The sequence below is a fragment of the Sinocyclocheilus grahami genome, unplaced genomic scaffold (genome assembly GCF_001515645.1).
Source record: "Sinocyclocheilus grahami isolate Dianchi unplaced genomic scaffold, SAMN03320097.WGS_v1.1 scaffold456.1, whole genome shotgun sequence".
NCBI lineage: Eukaryota > Metazoa > Chordata > Actinopteri > Cypriniformes > Cyprinidae > Sinocyclocheilus > Sinocyclocheilus grahami.
Window position 1 is genome coordinate 1,508,343 of NW_015505635.1, and position 10,089 is coordinate 1,518,431.

At 36.8% G+C, this 10,089-nt stretch overlaps 1 protein-coding gene across 3 annotated transcripts in view; it reads left to right on the forward strand.

Moving 5' to 3' along the window:
- The window catches only part of LOC107552724 (ran-binding protein 3-like), a 22,011-nt gene that overhangs the window by 7,387 nt on the left and 4,535 nt on the right, over positions 1–10,089 (forward strand). The window contains exons 6-13 of one of the 3 annotated variants that reach the window (XM_016234694.1): positions 2,787–2,852; positions 3,486–3,599; positions 4,770–4,870; positions 6,845–6,964; positions 7,084–7,181; positions 7,271–7,346; positions 7,723–7,819; positions 8,537–8,661. In XM_016234694.1, the coding sequence (XP_016090180.1) occupies positions 2,787–2,852; positions 3,486–3,599; positions 4,770–4,870; positions 6,845–6,964; positions 7,084–7,181; positions 7,271–7,346; positions 7,723–7,819; positions 8,537–8,661 (797 nt within the window). The remainder of the gene's footprint in view (positions 1–2,786; positions 2,853–3,485; positions 3,600–4,769; positions 4,871–6,844; positions 6,965–7,083; positions 7,182–7,270; positions 7,347–7,722; positions 7,820–8,536; positions 8,662–10,089) is intronic. The other 2 variants (XM_016234695.1, XM_016234696.1) reach the window with 2 other exon arrangements.

Genomic DNA, 10,089 nt, shown 5'->3' on the forward strand with positions numbered 1-10,089 from the left:
TGTGTGTGTGTGTGTGTGTGTGTGTGTGTGTGTGTGTGTGTGTTATCCCGCTCTATGCGTGTGTGTATTATCCATAGACTGTAGTCTAGTTTTATCCCGCTCTGTGTGTGCGTTATCCCGCTCTATGGGCGTGTGTGCTCCGCTCAGTCGCTCGCGGCCCATGTGACTGCTCCATTCATATACCGTTCATGCTCATCGGAACAGTCATGATGTGTCCCACGTCAAGTCATTTTTCTATCCATACCAAATTTTCAACCAATCAGAACATAACATCTTTAATATGCAGTTGTGGAGGAAGGTTTTGGACCAATGAAATTTCACAGTGGGTGGAGCTACTAGTCACAGTGCAATAGAAATAGAAACCAGAACTGGCCTTGTTTTGGGTTCATGACTGCATCTTTTTTTGTTTGGATAGGAAAAAATGTTTTTACTCAATTTTCAGTGTAATCGACTGCTCAAATAAGAAATACAAATTCATAAATCTTTAAATCTGTCATAGGCCCACCTATATAAAACATTATCTGAAGTCAGAGGGCTTTTAGAGTAGTTTTCAGTTAAAAAAAAAAACAGTTTACAATGATATTAATCAAAATATAAAAATAAATTTTTGCTTATTTTGCCTGTCACTAGATGCTTCATCACGCCAGTCTCGGTTAGGACATCTGTTACTCAGTGTAATTTACAGGGTTCTGCGGCCGTCCACAGTTTTTGTCATGTTTGACAGTCTTAGGCTTTGTTTATGCTGCACACATCAAATTTGGTTTTCAAATATGATCTTCAGGAGTGACTGTCCGCACTTTTCATTTTTCACATGTGGATGTGGTTTGGACTGGGTTAGTAAACATCAGATTTCTTTCTTTTTTTTTATGCAGACAAAAAAAAACACCTAAACAAATTTGAAATGGATACGTTTTCCTGCCTATCTAAATAAAGCCATATTGTTTGTTTTGGTCATCAAATCAGATTTCTCCATCTATTAATGGGATGCATTAATGAAAATATGATGAGGCACTTTATGTATGCGTGTGTGTAGTTTGTATTAAATTGTATATTGTATTAAATTGGTTGAAAAACATAATATATTTGTTATATTTCTAATTGAAGAAAAAAATATATAAATAAATAAATACACGTGTGTGTGTGTGTGTGTGTGCGCGCGTTGTGGGAAAAATGGCATTCAGCCTAAACTAACTTATTTAATATGAAACTGACAATACCAGCAAAACAAATAAATTTGTTTTTTATTTTATATATATATATATATATATATATATAAAATTGTAATTATAAGTACAATGTAATTTGATTTTGCATAGTTTTAGAGTTATATATAAGGGTGCTCCAAACAGGATTTTTAGACATTTATTCAGGGGGTCTGAATTTCATTTTTGAAAATGAATTCCCCTCTTAGGTGACTCTTGTGAGAGGGGATTTTTTATCCCCTGAGGGGTGGAGGGGAGCATTTTTTTAGACATTTTTCAAAAATATATTTCTCTCACCTAAATGTTCGATTATGCAGTGCATAATTGTACTTGTGCAATTGTTGCACAATAAGCAACAGCACAGTTGCTCAAGCAAGTGGCAAAACATTTAAAATACTTTTGCATTTATGGTGTACGTTTTCATATTTACCGCAAATAATGAGCTGTCACTTTAATTCAGCGCTTGCCGCAAACTCGGTGTAGAATCAATCGCTGCACTGCTGCAAACCGCTCCTGGGACGTACTGCTGGACCGGAACCATTTAAAATCCGTTAACATGAGCGTGGAAAAAATACGCACTGCATATTGTGCATTTTGAGAGCGAAAGAGAGAGCACGCGCAGTGATTCACTCATGCGGTTTGTGAAATTGTCTCACAGAAAGTTTTCAAATTACTTTATAAGTTATTTAATGAAGAAATATGAAGTGTACCTCACCTTCAGCATTATAATTATTTCACCTGCGCGGGACTGAGACGGTGCGGCTGCATGTCGTGCCAAACATCTGACGGCAGGCACGTCATCAGCTTGAGATTGGTTTATGAGATCGGCTTTATAGAGACCACCGATCAAACATCCTAAAGCGATTATCGGCCGATAGTGATCGGTAGCCGATCAATCGGAGCACCCCTAGTTATATATAGTATAAAACTCATTTAAAGCACATTTGCTAAGTGTTATCAGACCTTTCATCCTCTAGATAACGTGTTACACAGAGTAATGTAAATGGCAGACGCTGTGCATGCATCTGAAGGCAGCTTTCTATTTTGGTCTCCCTTAGAAAGAGCACAAACCCAGCCAAGCGCACTAAACCCAAATGTGTATCGGCTACTGTCAGGAATGTGCTAAAACAAGCCCAAAGGCCTGTGGGGGACTAAGGTCTAACAGGAAGTGGTCAGAGCCATTATGAGGCTGTAGATATGAAGCACAGTTTGAGGGCCCTACAGAGATGGACATGCTGTGTTTGAATTACTAGTGTATACTGTGTGGTGTATATAAAGCGTACTACCTACTGTTTTGTAAAAATATGAAGCCGTGTACATCTAAAATATGTTTAAACGGTACTAAACTGTTTGTTTTTTCCAATTTCTGACAGAAAAGCATCAGATGTCCTTTTAACTTGCATAGTGTTGCAAAAAACGCCTTAATTGCAGAATTCTTATTCTTGACTGATGTGTTTGAGGCAGAATTGCGTCATGCATTACAGATGAACTTTGAGTGTTTGTTTATCTGAGAGCTCTTATCTGGTCTTGCGTTAGGGATGTTTGGTTTATCTTAATGTTTATGCTTCTGTTTGTCTGTCTCAGAAGAGAAGCCTGTCGGGTTCAGGTTGAAACCTCCCACGCTAATTCATGGCCAGGCCCCAAGCGCAGGTAAGATCAATTCATTCCTGCTTTGAACCTTTTACTGCATCTACACACACAAATGCAACACATGAATCTGCTCTTTAGAGCAGGAAAGATTAGGGAAATTAGTCACAGTGGGTCTGACTGTAAAGCTTCCTCTTTCAGTACTTTTTTAAAAAGTCATCTTGTGCATTTGAAAGATTAGGGATGCACCGAAATGAAACTTCTTCTCAAATTTATTGATTTATATTTTTAATTAGCTTTGTATTCTTTTTTTTTTTCTTCATTTTCGTAATTTATGAGCTTTTGTCCTTTTTTTTTTATTAGTTTTTAAAATTTCAGGTTTAGCTTTAATTTTTTATTTTAGTTTTAGTAATTTAGTTTACATTTTTAATCTAAAATTTTTGACTTTATTTGTGTTTTATTTCAATTATGGAAGACATTTTTTTAACAATTATTTTAAAATGTATCATTCATTTAATTATAGTTAAAGATTATTAGTTTTAGTTAACTATAACAGCACAAACTTAGAAAGCTTTTCCGTATTTTAGAACATCCCATTGCATGAGAATTACAATTAAGGCTTTTTATTTGATTATCATTATTGGTGTGTGCTGTTATGCTGCGCGGCGTTTGGTTTCTGATTCAATCCGTTAGTAGGTTGTTTTCCAGGCGTTCCAAGTCAGAAGCCCAAAGAACAGCAGCGCAGTGTTCTGAGGCCAGCTGTTCTACAGGCGCCTCCGGCCAAAACCCTCACAGAATCCATCAAGACCAGTACGTACATCTCCCATAATGCTCACTGCTGCCTTTCACAGCAACAGAATCTGTGGAGGTCTCGGACTGTACTGTAGAGAACCACATTTCAGGCTTTTTTTTGTGTTGAGAACAACAGATGTGTAAATCTAAGTCAAAACCGATTTTTTTCTCTTTTATATATATATATATATATATTTCTGAGACCTAATAATTTTACTTATTTTTGAATACACATTGTTATTATTAATAGTAATATTATTACTGTATTAGATTTTTTTGTATAATACTTCAATAGTAAAAAGTTACTCTTTGTATACTACTTTTTGTACTACTTTTTCAAAGATTGAATTGGACAAAAGGTTTTCTTCCTTGATCTACAGATGGTCTTGTCAACAGAAAATATTGTCAGTATAGCATTTTGAGTGAATGTTGTGGGGAATAAGTGTTTATTTCAGCAGTTTTTCCCATATTCGTCATTATTATTCCTATGTATCAGCATTATATCGGCCATCAGTCACCTTGCTCTTTAGATATATTATGACGCTTTTCCACTGCATGGTACGGCTCGGTATGGTTCACTTTTTGGGGGGGTTTCCACTTGGTACAGTACCTGGTACTTTTTTTAGTACCACCTCGGTTGGGGTTCCAAGTGAACCGTACCGTTACCAAAACGTGACGTGTAAACTCTGCTGATCACAGATTGGCAGGAGAGAATCGTCACTGCCTGCGTCACTGAACTTGGGACACAAACACAAAAGAACCGCTAGATTTAAATCAGCACAGCCAGCGAAGGATCGAGCGCACCTTTTTTTAACAACCAAAAAGTTTTGTTGTCTGTTGCGGAAGAACAGACGTTCCTCTCGTTGATGGCAGAGGAGCGGATCCAGCGAGAGCTTGATAGGGCGATGCGGAATGAAAACATTTTTTAGGAGTCGTGGTAGTAGAGGCGGCGCAACTATAACGTCATGTGAATAATCCCGCCCACTCTAAAGCAGTACTGAACTGCAGTGGAAACGCAAACCGTACCGAGCCAAGTCGTACCACGCAGTGGAAAAGCGCCTTTAGTGTCAACTAGATGAGGTTTGGGGTGACCACTAGTATTCATGACTCAGAGCCGTATTATCCCGAGCTAGAAACGTGTGTTGATAGTGTGATGCTGTTAGTTTATGCCAATGTTTTCGCTCGCAGACTCCAGCTGTGGAACAAATGGAGTGGGGAAGTTTGGAGATTCATCATCAGAGAGCCGATCCGTTTTCCTGAACAACACAGAGAGCTCGGACAAATCACCGGTGAGGACATACGGCACAAACATCTGAGATGGAAACGCTTGATAAATAAACCACAACTAATTACATCCTGTTTAGAGCCTCTCGTAAATATCAGCATCACCTGTAATCATTGCTCATGGATGAGATGATCTGGGTGCTTAGTAATTCATAACTGATGACTAATACATATGACTGTAGGAAATTACAGACAATCTGATCTAGTTCCAGCATTAATGCAGGTTCATTCGAGAGTTAATCGTTTTAGTTTTAAGCAGCAGTAATGTGGTATAATTGTGCTGAACGGTGACATTTTCATTGATTTATGAAATGTTTACTATGAGGTTTTACTGAATGTGACACAAATATTTGTAAATCTATAAATCAAGTTGTAATCTCAAATCTTAGAAAATATCATCCAAGACATTATTGGGAAATATAGAGTGACAACTGATATTTATATACAGTGGTGTGAAAAAGTGTTGGCCCCTTCCTGATTTCTTATTTTTTTTGCATGTTTGTCACACTTTAATGTTTCAGATCATCAAACTAATTTAAATATTAGTCAAAGATAACACAAGTGTAAACAACATGCAGTTTTTAAATGAAGGTTTTTATTATTAAGGGAAAACAAAATCCAAAACTACATGGCCCTGTGTGAAGAAGTGTTTGCCCCCGTTAAAACTGTGGTTTATCACACCTGAGTTCAATTTCTCTAGCCACACCCAGGCCTGATTACTGCCACATTTGTTATCTTTGACTAATATTTAAATTTTTTTGATGATCTGAAACATTACAGTATGACAAACATGCAAAAACATAAGAAATCAGGAAGGGGGCCAACACTTTTTCACACCACTGTCGTTGTATTAAATAATGCAATGGTGAAATTGTGCACGTTGCATTCCCAGATGAATGTTATAATAAACCCAAACCCCAACAGCAATATGCAAAGATGGAGTTTGAGGAGCTCCCCATATGTAAATGATAACAGTTTGTGTGGAGCAGCATTTACTGTGAACGGAGCCGCTCTGACATGCACGCACGTAACCTACACGCATGTAAATAATTAAAGCGCATATATTAAACCTGCATCGCATATATTGATTTAATTGAATGGTAGCATTTGTGAATTCACAATAGCATTATGCTTTATTTTTTAATGGGTTTAATCTATCATGCAGCCTTTAAAAAAACGGTCTAATAATGTGTTTCATGGATTCTCGTCCATGAAATGTGCCATTTCCAGTATTATTATATTTATTATATATACTTATTATATTTAGCCGATTACTCGACACAGGCAAAATGAAATCAAAGCGTTTTTCAAATCGAGTACTCTAATAGAATCAAGGAATCATGACAGCCCCAATATGAAGTCTTGTTTTCTGAGAAATTGAACAAAATTAAGTTTATGCTTAAACAAATATCTGTAAATTACATATGAAAACTTCTCTTTGAATTAAGTAGATTTTTCTGAATCTTCAGAAATTTTATCTTGTTTTAATCATAAACTCACTTTATTTTCAGCAATTTATCATAAAACGGAAGACTTTTTATTATCATAAATGCATCTTGATTTAAGAATCTTTAGACCTTTGCACTGGAAAACGACAAAAATACTGATGAAGAACATCACTTTTTTTCACTCAGAGTTATTTATATATTTTAACAGAGCTATTCAGAACAATTTATTTTATTAGTCATTAATTCTTTTGTAAAATAAAAATAATGGAAGCCTATTGGATTTTTTATTTTTTTTTACTTTGAAGCGTTGCTCATTTAAAGACCATATTCAAAAGACATTCAGATTTTTCTTAAATTTTCTTTTATTGTTCTTAAAAAGGTCTTGATGATCCTTCATAAAACTGGCATAAACTCTCATACTATATGAGCCACAAAAGCCTGATGTATCCGACATAATACTCAAAAAATACTTGTTACTAAAAGCCCATCGACTTCGTCGTCGGATCTGCATTAATTTGAGTTCCTTTGCAGAAGCGGGAGAAGGAAGGAGAAGAAAATGGAGGTGGACAGAAAGACGACTGCAGTGAAAAGAAGGATAGTGCGGTGGACTCATCGTTTGTGTTCGGGCAGAATATCAAAGAGCGAGCGAAGGTCAGCGCTGACTCACTGCTGCATTTGTCTCATTCTTTATTCCTTTATACTCATTCTTAAGTTCCCAAGGAGTGTTTGTGTTTATTCTCCGATTCTGGTACTGTGTTTTTCTTGAGCAGTTGGATGAAAACAACACGTCCAGTGACTCAAAAGACTCCACACGAGATTCTCAGTCTGGCAGCACCAATTATTTCTTACAGTACATGGGCAGCGCTAGGTAACGGTTCAATAGAGCCATGCGAATCTGTTCGCTCTCTCTGGCCCGGCTTCTACATCCTGTAAATCTGCTTCTGTTTGCTTTTGCAGCTCCAACAATGCCACCAACAGCTCAGATAAAGGCTCCAAGTTTGTTTTTGGCCAGAACATGTTTGAGAGAGTTCTGGTGAGTGTATAGGATGACTGGTTTTGGACAACCGATGCATTTTTTTTGTCCCATTTATTTTTTTTGTACAGACTGTTCAATTTTTAAATGTAGCATATGAAGGAATAATTTCCCCAAAAATAAAAATCATTTACTCCTGATCTTGTTTTACCTCAAAAAGAAGTTTAGTAGAAAATCCCAGCTGCTCTTTTTCATACAGTTCAAGTAGGAAGTGACTCCAAAAAGTTTATTGTGCCTCCTTGATGGAAAAGAACAGACAATAACCTATTTGGTTTACAATAAACTATTTCTTAAAACATTTCAGCAGACAACAGTAAAAAGACAGTAAATGGATGTTCAGAGGTGTATAAAGAGAGTTTTGTGCGAACTCTTTCAGAGCCCCCCAAAAGGAGGCGAGGTGTCAGTCGAGGCCAGTAAAGACAGTTCAGCTCCAGCATCTGAGCCGTCATCACAAGAGGCCACACCTGAGAAAAGTAGGTGCACAACATTTCTCACAGTGTATGTGTGTGTGTGTGTGTGTATATATATATATATATATATATATATATATATATATATATTCTCGAATCGTTCAGTTTGTAATGCGTACCAAACCGAAAGCCTCGTACCGAACGGTCGAACGGTAATACGTAAATATAATTTTTATATATTAAAATAAATTCAAATTCATTTAAAATAACCAAAGTAATTTAAACATTTAAAAATTAATTAATTAAAAATGTAAAAAGTGAATGAATATAAAAGATAAATGAAATATAACCTTGAAATTAAATTTGATAAATATTACAAATTAAGCTTATGGGTAGATAGATGGATTTATGTATTTTTTTATTTGTCTCCATGGTCATGTTTTTCAAATTGGTTGTTGTTTTGATGCTTTGTTCTGGTTGGCTGTGATTTGTGTTCCTTAGTATGACATTTCGTTTTCAGTGAGTTGATAATTGATGCTAAGAACATGATGCTGACTCCTAATTGCATGTTGTATCTCTTGACATTGGTCATACCAGAATCACACTTTGATTGTTTGGCTTATTGAATATTAATTATGTGACTGGATGCTCTAGGATTATCAGTGTCGTCACGCCATAATTAATATTTTGAGCTAAGCATTCACCATAATAGGCATGTTTGCTACAATCGGTTCATCCTGAGCAGTTGAAATTATGCTTTTCTCCCTGTGTGTATGTCAGATCACAGTGTAACCGAGTCTCTGGAAGAGTCGGCAGCCGCGTACACCAAAGCCACTGCCAAGAAGTGCATTCTGGAGAAAGTAGAGGTCCGCACAGGAGAGGAGGCGGAGAGCAACGTGTTACAGGTGAGACGACATTCAGCATAGCAGTCAGTGTCGCCACAGCAAAAGCACTGGAGAACGTTCTGGGTTCAGAACAAAATCTGTAAACAACATCTGCCGCAGCTTTTGCTTACCTCAGAAAGTGATCTCAACTCATCATTCATAAAAGAAATGTTTCTTGAGCAGCAAATCAGCATATTAGAATGATGATAGTTTCTGAAGGATCATGTGACACTGAAGACTGGAGTAATGATGCTGAAAATACAGCTGCGCATCACAGGAATGAATTATATTTTACAGTATATTCACATAGAAACGGCTATTTTAAATTGTAATAATATTTGACAGTTTTTACTGTATTTTTGATTAAGTAAATGCAGCCTTGCCGAACAGAAGAAACCTCTTTCAAAACAAACAAAAACTTTTTTAATTATTCCAAACCCTTTTTTTTTTTCTTCTATCACACTAGTCTCATGTTAACCAGTAATGTTTCGGGTTCAGTGCAAATTAAGCTCAATCAACAGCTTTTGTGGCATAATTTTGATCATCGTAAAAACAAAAAATGAATCCTACTTGTTTCTCATTTCCCTTTTTTGAAATCAAAATAGGTCACCTATGAGATTTACTTAGATCCAATGAGAAAGTGTTTGGGTATTTAAGACTGTTTAAACTAGACTTAAAGTTAGTCATCTAATTTTTTTTTCTTCAAGACTGGTTATAACTTTTTTTTATTCAGTTTGTATAGTACTATTTACTTCAAAATCTGACTATTTTATGTATTGGGGTCTGAGATGTGGGAACGGTGAAGAGAGAGGGCAAACATTTTTGCATTTTAGGTCAGCATTGCCGTCTAATCAGCCAATATTGTCTTAAATAGACAGCTCTGCATAGCACTTCATCTTTTATAACATGGGATTTTTACCAAATATATTCAATCTTGATTTTTGTCAAATGTTGCAACAAGATGTTAAAGGTCCCATGACATGCTGCTTTTTAGATGCTTTTATATAGGCCTAAGTGGTCCCTTGTACTGTATCTGAAGTCTCTTTCCCGAAATGCAGCCTTGGTGCAGAATTTCAGCCACTATGAGCCAGTCCCACAATGAGCTTTCCTTAGGACGTGCCATTTCTGTGTCTGTAGCTTTAAATGCTAATGAGGAGGAGAGAGGCGGGGCAACTGCCATGCTTCGCTTGTTTGCAAGCCATGATGTCTCGAGGAAAAAAAAATATTGCGCTCGCCTCGCACGGTAGTAGCTCATTTTCTCATGGGTGGGCCAAATTCTCTGGGCGGGCAAAGCAGAGAAAGGGGAGGTAACCTTTCCCCATATGACGACATAAAGGGAAGATTCCAGATTGGGCCATCTGAGCTTTCATTTTCTCAAAGGCGAAGCAGGATACCCAGGGCGCGGTTTACACCTATCGCCATTTCTAGCCACTGGGGGACCATAGGCAG